Source organism: Lineus longissimus, chromosome 5, assembly GCF_910592395.1.
Source record: "Lineus longissimus chromosome 5, tnLinLong1.2, whole genome shotgun sequence".
NCBI lineage: Eukaryota > Metazoa > Nemertea > Pilidiophora > Heteronemertea > Lineidae > Lineus > Lineus longissimus.
Genome location: NC_088312.1, coordinates 9,617,746 through 9,638,300, shown reverse-complemented (window position 1 = coordinate 9,638,300; position 20,555 = coordinate 9,617,746). Strand labels below are relative to the sequence as shown.

At 38.2% G+C, this 20,555-nt stretch overlaps 1 protein-coding gene across 7 annotated transcripts; it reads left to right on the top strand.

Moving 5' to 3' along the window:
- Positions 1–107: 107 nt before the first annotated feature.
- On the top strand, positions 108–20,326 carry LOC135488731 (palmitoyltransferase ZDHHC14-like). 7 transcript variants are annotated; one of them, XM_064773494.1, is made up of 12 exons: positions 108–1,121; positions 1,908–2,068; positions 2,930–3,088; positions 3,299–3,436; positions 3,730–3,778; positions 5,797–5,899; positions 12,100–12,209; positions 12,615–12,762; positions 13,051–13,150; positions 14,440–14,484; positions 15,938–16,010; positions 16,861–16,998. In XM_064773494.1, the coding sequence occupies exons 1-11, from the start codon at positions 874–876 to the stop codon at positions 15,979–15,981; spliced, it is 1,305 nt and encodes a 434-aa protein (XP_064629564.1). In that variant the 5' UTR covers positions 108–873; the 3' UTR covers positions 15,982–16,010; positions 16,861–16,998. The 7 variants fall into 7 exon arrangements, with proteins under 7 accessions (XP_064629564.1, XP_064629565.1, XP_064629566.1 ...); XM_064773495.1 differs by lacking the exon at positions 14,440–14,484 and adding an exon at positions 14,063–14,104; XM_064773496.1 differs by lacking the exon at positions 14,440–14,484 and adding an exon at positions 13,440–13,478.
- The last annotated feature ends 229 nt before the right edge of the window (positions 20,327–20,555 follow it).

Sequence of the window (20,555 nt, the reverse complement as noted above, 5' to 3'; positions counted from 1 at the left end):
TGGGGAATTACATCGCAGATACCATGTTCTAGTCTCCTATGGTTGCTCTAAGTGATTCATACTTGTTGATAAGGGATTATTAAACATTTTAGGGGATTGTGAAATATTGTCAGGACCATAAGGGGCCAATCGCGCATGCGTGTATTGGTTCATTCGGAAGAAATAGCAATTTCCCTGAAGTTCCTCTGTCCACCAATTTTGTGGGGAAAGTATTTTCTCATAAAATCTATTTTTATATCCAAGTCGGGATAATGTGACCTGAGCGCCACTATCGGTGCTGTCGGTAAGTTTTTTGGCGGGAATAACTTGTACTACGCAAGATGTGGTCATACCCGCAATGTTTTGAGATCGTTTGATCACTCATGTTGGGTAGTTCCACATTTTTACAGCTCAGATAGTGCCAGCTGGGGTCCTGTCAAAATCATTGGCCTACCTGAGGCTGATGAGGACTGAAACTCACGAAACTCTACAGGGTGCCCAAGAAAGGTTTTACCTTACATAATAGAATTCTATTGTGTATCCATTATGTGAGGGAAAATAATTCTGGGCCACCCTGTAGTACATGTAGATGAACTGTTCAAAGACACGTGAGTATGATCTTAAAATAGATACTGAACGATGATTGACGGAATTCCACGCTGTGACGTCATTTGCACCTACGAACGGCCATGTTTGATTTCCCCCACAAAATTGGTGGACATCGGAACTTCAGGGAAATTGCGAAGAAATTCACGAATTTCTCGAATTTTGCAACGAAAACCTTTCAATTTATGGCAGAAATTGCCCGAAATACTCGTCATGGAACGCCGTTAGTGGGTTCAAAACATAAATTAGTTATTAAAGGAACCATATTGATTCATATTTGGGAGATCTATGTCTAGTTTAAGTCTTCCAGTGTCCATGAAAGATTCGTCTTACACTCCTGTTTTGACTGAATCGCCTACCAAACTTTCCGAGGAAGATCTCACAAAGATGCCAAAATCTGTACGAAAATGGCAGGTATTCCCAGGCCGGAACAAGTTCTGCTGCAATGGCAGAGTGATGATGGCCCGGCAGACTGGAATATTCTATCTGACATGTGTGTTGATCATTGTAACATCGGGCCTGTTCTTTGCCTTCGAGTAAGTAAAATTAAAAGTTGATTGACACTCATTCACATTGACGTTGTCGTTGTCAACGCAGGTCACTTACCATGCTTATCATCCCTTATGTGTGGACGACCCTGTCACTGACGGTTCTCGTCTTTGTATTGGTGTTGTCATTGCTTTCCTTTGTAACTCGCCATCCTGTAATGTTAATGAAGTGCCACCTAAATCATATGATGATGACCACCATATTATATGGCGTTGTCCGTAACTTCTTCAAGCTATGGTAGAATTAAGTAAGGTTGACAGCATCAACGTTACATTTTGACTCAAGCGTCTTACTTGTCATCCTACTCAACTTTTTTCACGTCTCACTATGCTTGTTTACGACCAGATCCTAGAGATATGTAATTGTAAGCCAATGCATTTCTTGTTTAGTACTGGCACTGGTAGGGCTAGGCCTATCCCTAGTGTGCAATTGGTGGAGAGGGAAATGTTTAAAATATCTAGACAAATACCTGTTAGAACACGCCTATCACCAACATAACCAACGCCTAACGGCAAACAATAACCATTTTGATTCAGAGTAAATATTAAAGTTGTCTGTTGCACATCTTAGGGTCCTCAGATCTGCAATACACTTGACAGTACGTATGTAGGCTAGTAGGAGTTGGGAGGCCAGGATGATCAGGAAGCAGCTTATCAATTACTTATTATCAGTGGTTTTACTATTCTGAACAGAAGCTTCGCTCAGTTTCCTTTCAAATGTCAAATGATAAAATACAGGGAGAAATCTTAATCTCATTTTCAATTCTGTTACAGCTGTCCATATCTAGCAACGGAATTATCACCAGTCATACCAGTGATAGCTTGTCTAATCTTCATATTCGTCATGTCTACATTGTTTCGCACAAGCTTCAGTGATCCAGGGGTGATACCCAGGGCCACCCCTGATGAAGCAGCTGACTTAGAAAGACAAATAGGTAAGCTTGTTTTACACTTTAGGCCTGGGGCAAGGTTTTCCAAAGGGTCTAGTTTTTGGATCTATTTCTCATGTAATGTGTGCAGTTGTAATGTTCCATCCCACTGTCATGACTATTGACAATAACTGTATTATGGGCTAACTTTTAAAAAACCTGACATGGCTGTGGCACTCTTATGCGCGCATTATGTATCATCATCCTATGTTTTATGAGCGGAAATAGGTGCTCAATTTTGTTGTCATCTAACTGAATACTTTCACCAACATGGGTTATCACTGTTTAATAGTTTGTCCTACAATTATTTTCTAACTCTGCTTGAATTATAAACAAATGGATTCCTTTACTCTGTTCATATAATTTTTAAAGAAGTTGTATTCTAGTCTTATCAATAATGCCCTGTTTGCAATAATAACAATTTGGTTTTTGATTAAAATGGCGGATAACCTTTAAAATCCAGCGCATGCCTTGAAGAAGTGACTCATCATCCGCAAGATGTGATTGACTAACTGTGCTTCTAATCTATTTAACTGCACAGATTTTTTCCCACTGTCATACATAAACTGAAAAAGTCTACATAATGTATCAACTTATGGAAGCAGCCGACAATAGACTGTTGCTGCTGGGAATAGAAATTTTGTTCTTTTAGTTTTATAATATGTTGTTATGCCAGAAAAGTAATTGTGACAAACTGGATGCATGTATGAATACAGAATATTGGCCAACATTAACTTTTCTTGAGGCAAGGACATGGTGGAACAGTCGTGACTTTTTGGTTCAGATGGATAGAGTTGCAAAGTTCTTGCCAATTTGCGTCACATATTATCTTTTTTCTCCTGAAACATTTGTTTGTATTGATTCTAGAAATCCCTGCTGCTGGGTCTCCCGGGACGTATCGGCCACCACCTCGCACGAAAGAAGTCGTCATCCGTGGTCAAGTTGTTAAATTGAAATACTGTTTCACTTGTAAAATATTCCGCCCTCCTAGGGCCTCGCATTGCAGCATCTGTGATAACTGTGTTGGTAAGTATAAATCACTTCTAACAAACACCCCTGAGAGATGTTATTTTCAACACGACTGGTGAACTTAGGCAGTAATTACTCTTAACAAGTGTCAGCAAGTCTCATCAAATAATTTATGAGGACAGAGCGTCTTCTTTCGCATTTCTGCTTTTCATGTAAGCTGTTATTCATGTGTATGTTTATATGCTCATCTTCATTCTTTTCTTTCAGAGAGATTCGATCACCACTGTCCATGGGTTGGCAACTGTGTCGGCAAGAGGAATTATCGTTATTTTTACATGTTCATCCTATCACTCTCCGTGTTGTGTATATACATATTTGCATGCGTCATCACACATCTTATACTCAGTAAGTATAATTCCTTGTGTTATATTTTTTTCACGAGGAAAATTGCCTTCCAAGTTGATGGGCAACTGAGTGAGTCAGTTCTGTATGCTCTAAGCAGTAGTCAAGTAGAAGTTGTTCAGGTGAACTGGCTCCAAATGTCTCTGTCTTAATACATGTAGGTTTGATAAAAAGAGATTTGAAAACATCATCTTCTTGTTGGATTGACCTGGCAATCCCAGAGTGTACTTAAAGCAATGTTTTGTAAGGTTTCCACTGTAATTTCATTGTTTGAAGTTTTTTCCATATAATTTCAGGTGCACAGGAAAAGAATTTTCTCCATGCGATGCGAGACTCACCTGCTAGATATCCTTTACAAATAATATATGATTATTACACATAGTTAGGCTTTAGAATTAGAGTTTTCATAGACTGCTTTGAAAATTATCCCCTGATAGCAATTGTGAATATGACTACCTGCACTGTACGATATATGATAAATTCCATTAAAAAATGATGTAGAAGAATGTTGGTGAATGTTGTAATGAGGTTGACACTGAAATAGGAGCTATCTTGCCGTGAGTGTTCAGTGATACTCAAGTGTTGTTCTGGTTTCTATTCAATGGTTTAGTGTGTTTATTGTGGAATCTACTATATATCCTCTTGGGGCTGTATGATGAAAACTGGTGATTGAAATCCAAATAGGTTTACATTTGGAGCAGTATAGATACATGGTTAAGATAGATGTGGTTGTATCTGATCTAAAAGGTTTGATGATTGCTACATGTATGGAGACTAGTCCTCTAGTAAATGACCTCAGGTTGTCTCTGTATCTTCTGTCAGTCACCATGAACTACTGTTACTTAGCATCATTTAAAGGAGCCACTGTCTGTACCAGCTAGTTGATCTGAGTCTGCAGTCCTTGTTCAAGATTCTATTCTAGTTCTGTTCTAGCCTGAGTGTTCTTTTGCATTATCTTTTCCCGGCTCGTGCAAATTCTGATTGTGATAAAAAAGTATTTGTGATTAAATCCTGGCGATAGACGAGTGTTGTCTCGAGTTCTATGATCTACTCTATCTCTGTGTACATGTATGTTATAAGCCTTTGTGCCTGTCTGCATTATTGTAAATCATCTAATCAAGCTGGAGCACCTGTTGCCTGTCTTAACACAATTCTCACATTAGCATAGTAATAATCGTGTACTGTGTGTTTGTGTGTGAATCTACTAAATATTTAGTCGTCGGAAGGCAGCGTGACTGTAAATTTTGCCTGCAAGTGCTACATGTGCTACATGTACCTAATGACAGTTGCCATGTGGGAGGGGGTGCATGGGAATTACCTATACTAACAGTGCATGGTCCTTTATTTATACTAAACTATAAATGAGGGAATTTTTACTAAGGCAAAGTAGAGACAACAAGTCGCTGGATGTTTTAGTCCCATTTATCATGGTAATGGAGACTAGTGGAGTCCCAGATGGGTACATTAATTTGTCACTGGCTATTTTCCTGGATATTTTCCTTGCTTTTGGTCTTGTTTCCTCTATCAGTTAAACACCACGCAAACAGTGATTAAAGTCACCGTGACCTGCAATTATAATCGCTGATATCTGTTATGAAAGATCTCTCGTCTATGAATAAAACAGGTCATTGCTGAATTATATATTGATCGTTAGTAGTGGCGATTCGATTCTTGTTGTGGGCACTTGCAATGACATCTGCAAACCGGTGATTTTTGTCACATACAATCATAATCACAGTGATTTAATGGCTCAGTTGTGGGGCACTTTAGACTAGACATATTCCTCAAGTTGTAGATTTCATGATTCCTGCTTTCTTTCTTTGGTTTGGTGTGTCTGTAATCGTCAGAAATCATTGCATGGTTTGTTTGAGTCTTAGAATAGAGTTGGTGCTGTACCATTGTGATAATTGGTCAACTCCAGTAGTTTCTTCATGTATAGTATCAACATACTGGCCGACATGCAAATGGTGATAACTTCAGATGGCTTACTATTTTGAACAAAAAATGGCCACTTCAACACATGGTTTGACACTGACAGAGACCTGTATTGTCCATTTCAAGTTGGTATCTGTCCATTTAGATACCATATTTCAGATACTCTGCAATGCGACTCCCTGAGGACCTAATCAGAGTTTTACAAAGTGCTATGTGGCTGATGATATACATCATGTTTCACTGCTTGGTCATAGCAAGCACTTCACTTTCAGAATCTTTAATTTCAACCTTACGTTTGGTGCTGTTTCATATTAGTTCTTCCCCTCTTTAGATGTTAAAAGTCAGGGTATGTTTAGGTTTATGGTCCCTGTCAAAGTTTAGCCTCTCTTCAGTGATTGTGCTGTCATTTATCCTTAATCCCTTGCCACTATATTAGAAGCGATAGTCTGTTTCTTTTCCATTTGGTCCATTATCGGTTTGGCGGGATTTCACACGTATTTGACAACATCTAACCAAACAACCAATGAAGATGTGAGTATCATGACCTTTGACCTTCTTGCCTTGCATTTGAACATGTCTAGTCATTGTTTTAGTCATTGTTGTCTGACTCCTGCACTATTTGTGTGTATTTGCATCATGTACTAGCCTTGTTGTTTGTGCCTAGTTGTTCATTGTTGTACCCATTCCATCTGAAGCCTGTAATCGTAAGTCTGCATCCACCATGTCATCCGATACTTTGTCCGTTCAACAATCCCAATTCATTGTCTTTTCCATTATTCAAATTATTCCAGTGTAAATTTCGAGTTTCGTTTTCTTTTCTAAATCCAACATCCAACTTAACGAAAATATTGTCCCAAACTGTTTTCTATCAGTTGAGAAATATTTGGTTTGGAAATGGAGTCCAAAAGTCATTTAACTGAGGGTTGATCTTAATTTGAAGAAAAAGCGTGTAGTGGAGAATAAAAAGAATGCTGTAAAGGCTCATGTGCAATTCCGAGGCAATCATCATTGGTACTTGAAGCTGAAGTGATACACACTCGCTGCTGCTTCAGCTCGATTGGTGCTAACAAATCTACTGGTATGCAATGCCATAAAATACGGTATGTGGTGGAAGGAATATCAATTAAAATATTGACTTTCAAATGAATCTGATTAGTACCCTCAGCAGGCATTCTGCTCCTGGGCAGATTTCTCTTGATTTGAACACCTCTTACTCTTGGGATGATTATATCTTGTATCAATAATGGATTAAGAGATGGTGAACAGAGGATAATATACTATATGTCCCAGAGGTACCAGAAACAAATTTAATCAAGGTTGTCTGGAGCTGTTTCGGTTTAGAAAGTAGAGTAGTTGTCTCCTTTAATGCATTTGCACAATATGAATGTAACACAGTGGCCCTGTGAGTGACGATCTTGGTATCCTGGACTTGAATAACTCATCCCCACTTGCCTGATATTTCTGAATGCATGTATGATTGTTGTGCAAAGCATGTGTGTGTCATCTTGATCTTGAGAATAAGATAACGTTTTTTATTGTTTGACTGGATATATTTAGGTTAACTTTTGTTTCGTAAAGGTTTTGTTATATCTGGTACATGTGGGAGTCTGTGATGAAAGTGAGGAGACCGAATGTTTAATGATGGAGATACAGTGTGATTTGGAAAAAAGCTGCCCCTATCATAATGAAGACGTGATATCCTGAAGAATTGATTTGCCTGATGTCATAATTCTCCTGGTCTCATCTCTCTTTCTGTATCAGATGTAATAAATATCTTTAAGAGGACTTAGAGTACAACTTGCTACATTTTGAAAGCGGGTATATGTATTGAACTGTCTTGCATGTACCCAGTGCTAGTCTCCTGGCTATTGTAATCTTGAATGAATTTAGAATTCTGTGTTTGGTTGTTGAGGATTCCAGGCAAGAAGATCAGACGAGTAACTTAATTTGTACAACCTCCTGGTTCTGGCTTTGACTTAGCCTAGGGTGATCAGCAACTTTTGGCTATGGAGTCATTCTTGACAAATTCCCAGGGGCTTGATTTCATAATTTGCTCGTTTTGATTTGTTGGTTAGGGGTTTGCTCTGGTGACATGGACAGTCCTGCTCAAGAAAGTTGACTGTTTCTTCAAGCGTAGACTTTGTCCAGCCTCTTCAATAAGATGTTCTCATTTCTCGTATTGTTTGCAAGTTTAGCCATCCGAGTTCCACTTATAAAAATAACATCTTAAACCTCCTTAACTTGCGTCGCACTTGTATTGTTGGTATCATAGACATCTGCGTCATACTGCAGATGGTTGGCATGGCGGGTTTCCATACCTTCCTGGTCGCTACTGGTATATCAACAAATGAGGATGTAAGTTTAAGTCCTTGCGCATCAAGCTCAATTTTCATATTCTCTGGATGAGCATAACAAAAGAAACAGTATTTGATCAAGTTTAAGAATGGAAATTTCCATGGACTGACCAATATTATCAATAATGGTGTCAGCGAGAAACTTTATTGCGACCTACCTATTTCTATTCACATAGAGGGAGAATGCTTCACACTTATAGTCCTTGGAGGTTTACAAAAGAAAATTGTTTTTACAAGAAATTTTTTAGATGAAACAGCCTATACAAAAAGTAGACTGATTTGTATTCAGTTAGTCCAGAGAATGTTTATTTTCATTTTCTTTCTTCATAGTTTTGCTCGAGTTTCCTTGCTGACTGTATTTTGATGAAATTTCACCTTTGAAATTCTCTTTTCCCGCTTCCAGCGTCCTCTTCATTTTCTGCTTTTGATACTTGTTTTTCTGACATTCTGCATTTGCATCTCCATGTTCTGCTCTGACTTCAACACTTTATTTGCTTCTAAAACGTTCAGTGTCCTTAACCCGTTTCAAAAGAATTGCCCTCTCTTGTGAATTTTGTGTACCAACCTCTGTTCCTGATAGACCCCAAACTTGGCCACTAGAAAACATTTGATTTGTTATGGATATCGGAGAAGAAAGTTTGTTTTATGACGTTGTCTTGCCTGCTAATCTTTTCTGCTCATCGTTTCCTTGATTTCGTCTCCATTTTCCTTGTGAAGTTGAAATGCTACTTGGTGGTATTCAGTGTAAAAACTATACCAACCATTCGCTCGAATACAATGGTGATGCTGTCTCCTGTAGTCCTCATACCCAATTAAAAGTGAAAAGAATCAGGTCATTGTTATAGAATATGAGAGAAATTAAATAGAATTATTCTGAATTTACATTTTAAACTGTTCCGTTTATAATTTTGTTTCAAGTCGATTTTTATTTCTCCTTGCTTTAATGCCTGCTGCTTGCTTTGTTATATTTTAGTTCATTCCTTAACATATTGCACTGTGGTAGTAGCTCTCATTACATTTATATCATTCTGGACCCCAGTCGGTATGGCCGGATTTCACACCTCCCTCATTTGCCAAGATATCTCAACAAATGAAGATGTAAGTCTGATCGACAGGTCCTGTCATGGTCTGGGTACTCAAAAAACAAAAAAACAGCAATCAGCCTCTCATGTTTATCAGAGAGAAGGATGGCGATTTCTTTTGCTATTAGTACCCAGGACTCATAGATTAGAATTACCGTAGTGTGAAAATTAACCAAGATGTGTGAATATTCTATCTGTGTTCTACTCCTGACTCTGTTTGAATCTTGTAACTCTCAAAGGATCTTTGTTTTCAATCATAGAAAACATAAGGATACTAAAGCCTTCATGTTTTGACCTTGTAGTGGAAACTGACAGATGTCCAGATATCAGAACTATTATTAACCTTTTTGCACCCGCTCCTTTTGTTTTGTTTGACTTTCTGTAGTGTAAGTGTGTGCATGTATCTAACACAAGATGTCTTGAATTGCTTCAAATCCTCTGTAAACTGTCAGTTGTGGTTTAGGCTGCCTTTGAAGTCTTACTCTTTACCTTCTTTAGAAGGCTGCTGAATGTCACTGAAAATGTTCTTGTTTTTTGCCTGCTTCCTTTGAATGACCGCCAGAGTTGCTTTGTGTAAGCACAGCTCTAACTCCTATTTCATGCGACATACAGACTAGCTATTTGTCAAGGCGTTTGTTGATCATATTCCTTAACCAAGTGCAGTGTTATAACTATTCTCATAGTATTTATCTCCCTGTGGAGTCCTATTGGTATGATGGTCTACCACACCATGTTATTGTGCTCAGAAAAATCCACAAATGAGAGTGTAAGTTAGTGAACTCAACTTATACATGTAGAGGTCTCTCATCTAGTCTGCATCAATCTCGCTTGCGCCTGTAGATAAAAGCTACCGGTTGGTCTTCAGTTATAAACTGAAGTTCAACAGACTCATGATATAAGTAGCAAATCCTATGCATCAAACCCTTATGACAAACTTACCTGCCTATTAGTTAATACTAACTTCCAGCATAAAAAACAAATCATCCTGATTACCCTACTGAAAAAATATGATGATATCAAATATGATTCCAAAATCTGGTGCAGTTCTGATTTATTGGCATTTGAGTACCGGTATCATTCATTTGATTTGATTACAACTTCTATCTTGCCCCTGAATACAACGATTCTCAGTGACAATGATTTAAAAACTTCTTTGTACAGTATTTAACCATCCTTCATTGTAAATATTCCCATCCTGAGTGTCCATACTTGCGCTGGATCAGAGCTTGAGCCTGTTTGCTTGCACTATCCCTCACCTTGAACATCCCCTCTTAAGAGCAGTGGGCTGTGGAAAGTGTGAAATATTCTTTACCGGGTACTCCCAACTGATTTCATTCATATCAAGAAACAGCCTTTCTATATTTAAAAAATATTAGGCCTACGTGTATTCAAATGTGCAAGGTTCCATGGGTTAAGCTTACTATCCATCAATTCTTACTTTATAATGGATCATCTACTTGTGTTGTCTTGTGTTGTGTACTCTAAGTTTGACAAATTGTTCTTTTGAGTATGACCTTAACCTGCTCACCATCCTAGTCGGCCTGGTGTCGTTTGTGTCATCATGGACTGTGATTGGTCTCATGATCTATCACACAAACTTGATATGTCAAGCCCATTCGACCAATGAGGACGTAAGTTATAAAATGCCGGTACTGTGAACCTCACTGCCTTTGCTTCAAATGTCCAAAATTAAACTTTTCTCGGGGAACATTATGGAGATTTAATGAGTGCAATTCACATGGCTGTGACTATCCTTGCAGTCATTGATGAAGAAAATGGAAATGCCGAAAATTTTACATTTTCATGGAAATTTCTTACCTGGTTCAATATGGCCATTCTTGATAGATGAACATCTTTGCGGGGCAAAGCTATCTTTAAAATACAGGAGCAAACGTGAGGTTTACAGTATGTTAACTGCCATCTGAAGACCTTGCCTTTATTGTCTGGAGTGGGGTGTGTGGATGGTTGATTGCAAAAACTTGCTACTGCTGTAAAATGGTTGGTCACGGAAGGCTTTGAATTGGTGGTAAAAAAGATAAAACCCCTTGTAATCACATCTCAACAATATTTTCATGCCAATGCATGCTTTTGATATAATAATCCCTAATTTTTCTTGTTCCGAATGTTAATTTTATAGCTTTTTCCCCCGAGATGGTTAGAAAATTCATTTCCTAAAAACAGCGGAATGCAGGTTTTTCAAATTATCTAAGTGCATGTTTAAAAATTGCAATGTTCGCTTTAACTGCTTGCTTTGGTGTTTTACGCAGTTATGTAAATGAGCTTCTTCAGTGTTTGCATTTTAATTGTTTCAAGTTACTTCTAACAAAGTTTTCAAAGAAATGCTCTTGTGGTGGAAAAAGATACATGCCTGAGAAAAAGGCAAAGGAGTGACACAATTCTCAAGGCGGCTAGAAGTAGAATGATTACAAAAACATGCAATTTTTGTTCAGGCCACTCAACTGTGTGGTCAGCACAGAATAACTTCCCCCCTTTCTTGAGCGCAATTCCGTCTTTGCTCTAACTGATGCCTGTTATCAATTTTATATCTACTTCTACTAAAATCTACCTCCAGTCCAGTTTTAACCCTTTGAATATTGAAATAAGAATCACATCCAGAGCGATCGCCATGTGCTAACTTTGAACAGTGAGTGTGCACACATGACCTGGCTCTGCTGACAACACACAGCACTGCACAAAAGCTTCCAGCCAAGCTGTTTTCTGTTACACTTAGCAATGTTTCTTTTTTGGGTAGACTGATGAAGTGATGGCTGGCTAACTAGTTTATAGATCGGTACTTGGATAAAAATAATTGTAGGTGTCAACATGTAATTTTTCGATGTGGTAATAGTAGTTATGATAGTTGTATGAAACTTGGTAGATGGTATCCATATTGTAGCATCCCACTATGGTGTCTGGTATGTGACGTATGGTTACTGCTGACCCCTGGTACACTACAGGATTGCTACCCAAAATATTCAGAACTCATGCAACTCCAAAAGAATGAAAAAGTTTAGATCCTTCAATGTTTGAGCATGCAGTACCTTTTCCCATGTCACTGTCATCAAGAGAAAAGATTGAACAAAGATCATTTTCAGTTCATCTTGTTTTGTATCATGCACTTATTGGTTGACCGTCCCCAACCTATTTGATTTTGTAAACTCACTTTTGCAAAACTGTTGCCGTTAGAAATGTCCTATCTTCTGTCCTATGTTATACTGTAGTAATATAGTATTAACTTGCCACTCTTTTCACATCTCAATACCAGTACCAGTACATGTTCTTCCTCTATTTGCAGATCAAAGGCACATTTTCTGCTAAACGTGGTCAAGATAATGCTAATCCTTATACGAAGGGAACAGTGATGTTGAATTGTTGTAATGTGTTATGCGGGCCTACACCCCCTAGGTAAGTACACATAAGATATGAAACAATTCGGTTCAATAATAATTTTGTCAGAGGTTGCGTCTTTGAGTGGAACATGTTCTCACTTGTTTTATTTGCCAAGGAGCTCCTGTAAAGAAGCTTTGAAGAAGACTTACAATACTGTGATCAACTGTAACTCAAAGGAATAGCTTATTTCTCTGTCAACAAGAAGTCTTTTTCATGCATACTGACTAAGGGAATCGACAGACTTGTTCGTGACATGAGCAAATCTGGAACAGAAGACACTATGCAGGCAGCCAGAATCACATGACTCTCATCGATTTCTGTAAGACAAAAATCACCCAGTCAACTTGGATAGGTAAACAGGATAATTACAATCCAAAAAATGCTTTTAATATAATTAACTTTGTTATCTTTTTTCTTCAGTTTGTTAGATAGAAGAGGATTTGTGGTTCCAGAGCCGCAGACTGTACTCAGCCTACCCGAAAATGTGACGACTGATGGTATCAAGGAGAGTAATGCTGTGAATGTGCGGCATGAGAACTATGGGTCGACGACGGTTACACACTCACAGGTGAGGTGTCATCTTGAACCTCATACTTTGTACCCCCTTGTAGTGTAGCTGGGGTCTTGATAAGATGCAAAAACCTTGGTGGTATAAAGATGATGAGGTGTCAATCACTGATCCATATACACAATAGAATTGAATCTAAGTGCTTCCTGGATTGAAATCCAGGCTTTGAATTCTCTGTCTTTCCTCACTTACCATTTGAGCAGTGTTTTCAATGCTCATTTTAAGGAAGCTCCTTCTTTCTCATTCATAATTCAGTGATATTGATTTGAAATTCTCTTATTGTTTCAGTCCAATTCTTCAGATCGGAATGGTTCTGCCACACCACACGGCAGTGTAGATCCCCATGGCTATCAGACGCACTCAAATAATCGATTACCACCAATTAATGGTAAGTTTTCACCATCACATAGTCAGTAGCACTGGCAGAATTTACTGACCATCACTTACCGTAATTGGAGTGTTCTTCACCAATATCAATGTAGGGGGGACTAAGATTATACTTCTTGTGACAGTGTCCTTGAAAATCAACTTAGTCAAAACAAACCACTTTAAATCCTGCCTCGAATGTCATTTCACATCATTAAGTGCACCACTCGCACAGTCATTGGATAGTCAACTGAGCCATCGAATTCTCCGATGCATGCTGTATACTCCAAATGTTCTAACTCTCCCAAAAGTGACATATGACCCTGAGACAAAGAGTTATGTTTATCATTGTAAGTGAAAGCTTGACTGCTTGCATGGGTTGAGGTTTAATCCGTTTCCCCAGGTCATCCGTTTTTCCCCAAAACAGCACTTTTGATAGAGGAGTGGTTCTGTATGCTTTTGGCTGAAGTTAGTCATAGATTACTATGTGGTCGATATCACCCAACTTTTGCCTGTTCACACAGCCATTAGGGCAAGTGAAAGATATGGCCATGGCCACATGTTCAGTATCATTTTCAAATTTGTAGGGAAGATTGTTTTGTGACTCTTTATGTAAGTCATGTGTGGTGTGAGGATTACGGGTGCTTGGTATGGCTGCGGAATGTTTGGGGTGAATTGCATTGGCCTGTTGCTGGTGACTGGAATTGGACATCTCTTGGATGAGGAATACTTGCTGCATTTCAAATTATTTTCGTCACAAGTCAAACTCGGTAGATTTGATAATTATGTATCGTGGATTAGGGGACGCCGCCAAGGTTCTTTACAAGCAGCCATTACAAATTCTACTCATTTGAATCAAGGGACGAAAACAGGCTGGGTGCAGGACTCATGAATTTCTTATTGTGACTTGAATATCCATTTACTTTCTCAAAAGGTCCTCGACATGACTCTCCTGAAATTGAAATGACAGTTTTGAGTAAGTGAGGAAAGTAGTCATAACATGCAATGCGACACAACTAATGTTTTTTGTAGTGTTCCTCATAACCATAGTAGTTGAAAATATTACTGTCATTTAATGATTGCACCGTTTCCAATGTTGATGACACCGTTGTTTAAATGAGCGTTACATTCTGTGGCAGCCATGGCGGCTGTGCACGCTTGTAATCGTCATTTATGCGGACAGCACCTTCATAAGAGATGTGTTGTCTTCTCTTCTACTCCAAGAGTGGCTACTAAAGTGAACCTCACCTCTCACCTGACACCGATCTAACATTTTTTTCATCTTTCAATTTGTGTTCTTTCCTCATCTAGATCAACAATTAGACAACGCTGCAAGTAACGAATCATTAGCATCAGGTAGCCTATAAATGCAACTCAATCCTGTATGAAACTGTCCTTGAAAACATTGCATGACCCTTAAGACAAACCTGTGCTTGTACTGTAGAAATTACAATGAGTGCCACTGCTAAATCAGAAAAGGGCTAGATTTTTATTCATACATGATGATGAAGCAGAAATCCATTCAAACCACTGAATGAGTAGGTACAGTCCTCAATTTCATTAGAGGCTGGGTTGATGGTGTTTCCTGAATGGCTTGACCGACCCTCTGCGACAGTTACCAGAAATTGAACACAAAAGGCCCTTTCAAAGATGAAGTGCGACTTGTATTGGCTGTGACCATGCATCAATAAAAATCTTGGTCCTTTCTGATTTTGTGCGGCGGCCACTTATTGTAATTTCTACTGTATGACATGTTGGTGCTGTACATACAGCCTGTATTTTATAAACAGTGAATCTATGCTAAACCTTTCTCTGCTCTTTTCCTTCAAAAGGGACACAAATACTTCTCAATAGGCTAACTTTCTTCAGAGAAATAGTGATGGCAAGCAATAACAATAATGATATTGTGCGATGTTTTTCACCGAGGGCCATTGTAATGTAAAAGTTGTAGTTGTTGTTGTACATCTTTCACTCAAGTCATACAGAAGAGGAACCTTCAACAAGAACCAAAGCTTTGCCTCATTCTGTTGTATAGTATTAGTATCTCTCCCCCTTGCAAGTCCCAAGCCATTCATTTAATGTATTACACTAAGCACACATATTGCACTGTGCATATGCACACATTGCACTGTGCATATGTCATGCCCTTGCTTTGTTTAACTTTTGGTTGCTTTGCTGTTGATAATTATTAGCTTAGGATATTTTGTTTCATCATGCCATGGGTGTCTTGGTAGACATATTTTTTATTTTGAGAATGATCAAGCATTTTGTAACTACAGGTTCAAGAGATTTCTTGATCTGTCTGCTTTGGGGCTAATTTGTCAGTTTTCATAGCTTTTGGTGTTTGTCAGAGTGTTTCAAACAGCAATAGACATACACATTTCAAATCAGTTGGTTTGTACCATGTACCTTGGTGTTTGATGTGAAGCTAAATGTTCAATCAATATTGTCTAGGAGCATTTGCAAGTATGCATGTTTCCGAATCACCATATCTAATTCCAACAATTACTGTGATTGACGATATCAGTTCCTGATGATCAACATGTGTTAGCGTGTTCTTGATGACGATAGATTTTATATGAATCTAACGGTTTTACTGACATTTTGTTATAAAAATGCAAAATAACCAAGCATTCTTTGATGCCATTCTTTCTAAGTCATTCATTCATTCTCTCTCCAATGTGTATCATTGACATATCAAGATCTACTGCGTAACCTGCCTATTTCTCTAAACAATCAAAGTATAGATAAGTATCATGACCTTGAAACACTCTGACCTTGACCTCTGACTTCTGACCTTTGTTTCCAGGGGAGTCTGCTTCTGCCCAGTCTACACAGCCTATCTATCCATAATGGTAACATGGGCGACTTCTCTTTGTCGGGTGAGTAGCAGTGCTGGGTGTTCCAGGTCCAATCCTTGGACTGCTCTCTCTGCTAATACCTCCATCTCCCCTAACTCAACCGCTTGGTGTTTATAACTTCATTCCACTAGCCAGGGATTGGTTGACACTTTCCATAACCATTAGCCATTCTTGGCAATGTAGTTGCCTTATGCCTCATTCTACTCTTCATAGTTTGATGCATTTTCTTCCTGTACAAAACTAATGCCTCCATAAGACTCCTTCCCACTCGTGTGTCTGGCAGCCGAAAATAAAACCCACACCCATACCCTTCCCACTCGTGTGTCTGGCAGCCGAAAATAAAACCCACACCCATACCCTTAGACAAAGCAGTGCTAAAACGAATTTCACCCCAAGTTTATACCCCAAGTAGTGCACCTCCATCTCAGTTCTGTTCAGCAAGTGGATCTCACTGCTGGTCGCCACTTGGCCTGGCTTGGCTGGCTCATGCTATTTCAAATACCAGGTTATTCAATTAAAACCCCACCAAATTTCACTTGGAATTCAGAGTTTTCCTCTTTAAAGTTGCTTTTGAATCATGCTTATGTCTTGCTGATATTATATAATTTGAATGTTTAGTTTTAAGTTTGTAAATCGTCTTGATTTCATGTGAAGTAATAGTTATTTTTCATCATTTGAGATTTTATCCCTCCTTTTAAGTTTTATATTAATGCTGAGATAACTAATAACATCAGTTTCAGATTAATATTGGGAGACAAAGCCAGCTGGCCATGCAGTTCTGAGACCGAGTGATTCAGAGTAACACTCAAGGTTACCTCCATTCAGGACCTTTGACCCTGTTTTCATATAGAAGCTTATTCCCTTCTTGCAGGTAAACCTCCCAGTGTTCCAAACCATCAAGTTAAGTTGCCACCCCTGCCTGAGCCCAATGTGGTCAAGACATTTCAGAATACTGTCACAACGAGCCAAAGTGAAGGTGGCCTTTCTCCAAGTGGTGCGGTCAAGTTCCATAAGCAGAGTTCAGTGTGATAGGTACCTTCCCACGTAGCTTAATCTAGAGCAGATCTTGAAGGGAAATGGTTGTCCGCTGTGGTTATGATAATCACATTATATCTGCTGGTTATGTCAAACAGCACAGATGTCAGAACTTTATGTGCTGTGTGTTGTTAGGCTTTACTGAGTGTGGCTATCCCACTACGGTCCTGTCCTTGTTTACTACACAGTTTTGTGAATCGCTTCAGAGACAAATGGAGGAGATGCGCTCTATCGCGATATTTGACAGAAGAAAGAGGATGGACAGTTACTTTCTAAATGTGCTTGAATACTGACAGCTTTGGGTTGATTGCTTTCATCCTCCCATGGCATGATGGCTGTTGAGAATATTAAGGATCACCTCTTTACCGCTGTTGTAATGTTCTCTTGAGATTTTCATCTTGCCAGTCGTACCTGTGTAGGTTCAGGTGTATTCTAAAGCATAAGACAACTGTACATGTTACTGTTAGTATCGACACTTTGTGCTGGGCTGAAAATGATCTTGGAGTAGATAACCGACTGTTATATATTTGTAACTGACTAAATTCAGGCTGGTCGTTCGATCATTATAGGTTAACTGTTGAAGTTAAAACTGTCAGTTGAAGCTGTTGATGTTGTAGCATCATAAATGGTACCTATGTAATGTTTCAGGAAACAAGAACTATACTGTTTCACCTATGTGTATCCCCGGTACTAAATCATCAATTCACGTGTAGAAAACTGTATTCACGTTTGTTAAAGTTATGACCAAGGGTTATGACCTTGTATTGTATCAGATATATCCAATAAAACATTACTTCAAAGTGATGTTTTTTTTGTAGATCTGAAGACACATTGAAAAGTTCAAATTGTATTTCTAAATTATGTTGTCAAAGATGTCATGGGTTATTTTCTGCTTTCATGATCAGGAAATCATTGCTTCCGACCAGAGTTCCATAAGCTTTTGGAGTATTGAGTTATGTTAAAATAATCTTGGCATTGCGAGCATTTTCATTTCTGCACTCTTCTGAAATCATGGAATTCAAGTGCTTCGATCTTATGTATTCTGATAATCTTCTATCTTTTCATTCATAATATTACAAATTGATTTTGAGTTAATTTATATTGATTTATGTGTTCTGTTGATTTTGTACTCTGAGGTCAATATTTAGGTATCTAGTGTGTTTGTGTTTTCACAGAGTATTTTGAAAATATTCTCTAATTTACGCAGATAATATTTTTTGGGGAAAAACACAATTGCTAAATCTATTGCATCAGTTCGTGCTTTTGAGTTTACTTAGTAATGAGAAAACTTTTGTTTTTTCCTTGGCAGTGGAGTTTTGCTGGTTTAATTATTATATGGTGAATGAAGTGAGCAAAAAAACTAATCATGTGTTATCGACATTTGCACAGAATCAGTTGAAACATCATTCTGCGCATATTTGTCGGTCTTCGGGTATAAGGAATGGATGATTTCAATTCTTGAGTGTTCTTTGATGCAGTAGGTTTGAGTGATTTCATTATCATAATAAACATTGTTGTATTTCATGATATCCAACACATTTGATTGTAAATAGTACTATAAGCAATTGTGAAATAATCGATTGATGATTATCGTGTACATATCCATTGTAGATACAATTTTAGAGTACCTCAGTTGGAATTGGAGATATATGAGAAATGTTGATAGGTTGTATGTAATACGTCACCACATACCTGTGAATGCATACATTCTAAGGGTCATGCATGAAGCAGATACGTGGAAGGCAAGGGGTTCAGTGAGTCCTTATTAGCTTGGACAGGCTTCTTTATCAATAGTATTTTGCGTGATGAAATAGGCTTTTTCAATTGGCATTATTTTTGTATGGATACTTTGTAGATTGTCCGACCGTTAGAGTTGTTCATTTGGCAATTTTAGGGAGGATTTTGATTTGCCAGGTAGTTGGTTTGTAGAGAAAAGCACCAAAGTCGTCAGAGCTCAGTATCTGCAATGATTGACGTTTATCTTTTGTATATGGACACCGATCGATATATCCTTCTGACTCGACAAAGTGCTTATTCAGATGAACATTTTTTTCTCTCATGAGGGTAGAAATATTTATTAGAATTGATTGACTTGCATGAGCCATTAAATAAGGGAAGAGATACCTTTGACACCAATGTGCAGTGATGGTCGTTACTTGTAAGCCATGAATTTTTTGCAAGTAGTTTATTTATTTTTGCAAATGTGCTGTAAATTGCAAACTTGAAACGGACAAAAATTAAAGTTTTATCAGGTTTTATGCACAACTATTCAATTTTGGCAGCAAACGCAGAATTTACTGCCAATCGAAAATGAAAGAATTTGTCAATATTTAGCAGTGCAAATATTTCACGATGTTAGAAGTGATTTTGAAGAGTCTTTGGTGCCAGATATCAGATTTTTTATTGCAAGATGATATGCGAAGAAATTGTCACCTTCAAGAAAGTATACTTGTATGTGTATATCTTGAAAACATCATGAAGATTGGATGTTAATCTATATTTTTTGGTATATTTTTGTTATATCAGTTGGAACTTTAAATAGCTGGAGAAGGAAGAATTTATCTTTTGGGAATGAAATTACCCTTGTTCTATCCAGGCAAATCAGTTTTTTCTATGGTCACCCTGATTGTGTTATTTTTAACAAACGAAGCCTATTTTAGGGGGTCAGTCAGTTGAATATGTATACACTGCCTTTCAGAGCACATCTGGAGGTTGGTGTGAGCTTATTTTTCCGAGCTCTCTCATAGTCTTTCTATTGTACATGTGCTGTATCACCACAAAGATTGTCTATGTAGTCAAAATCATGCTGTGCTGTGTACAGAATGACTAGTCACAAAAGGACCTATCAATGATGGTTTTCTGAATGATTTCGGTTAAGTGCCAATACATTCTAAGGAGAAGAGAGGGGAGGGGGAGGAGGTGTTCAATCAGATATGTTGAATGCTTTCATGTTTGATTGTTTATGAGTTTGGCTGAATCCAAGCAAAAAGGTTATCTTTCACATAATATGACGCGCGTGGTTCACGTTTTCATGGCGAGTATTTGAGCATCGTAATTTGAAAGGTGACAGACAGCTGGCGTGTTGTTTTAACCAGCATGCTCTATTGTCAGGAGCAGCAAGTGTGTCCTGCCCTGTTATGTGGGAATAACCTTGTTGTACTGAGAACGCTGTTACAGAAAAGGTCAAGTGCACCCTAGTGTAAGATTGTACAACAATGTGTAGTCTTAATGTAAAGCGCTTTATCATTCTTAAATGCAGATGTACATATTGGTATCATTATTAATAAACATGATGGATATTATACTCAACTTTTGTCATTTTGTGAATATGATATTGGTGTTGTCAGGGACTCCAGACTTGATTGTGACTCAGAAAGTCATCAGCAAATGGAAATGCCGAGGCATAATTCCACTCCATCTTAGGTTGGATACTCAAGAGGACCTTTTTGGGTTTCTCTTTGAAGCCCCCTCCCTCATAAGACTAAGAATGTGGAAGATATAGCTTCACTTATATCAAATTATTCATCTGTT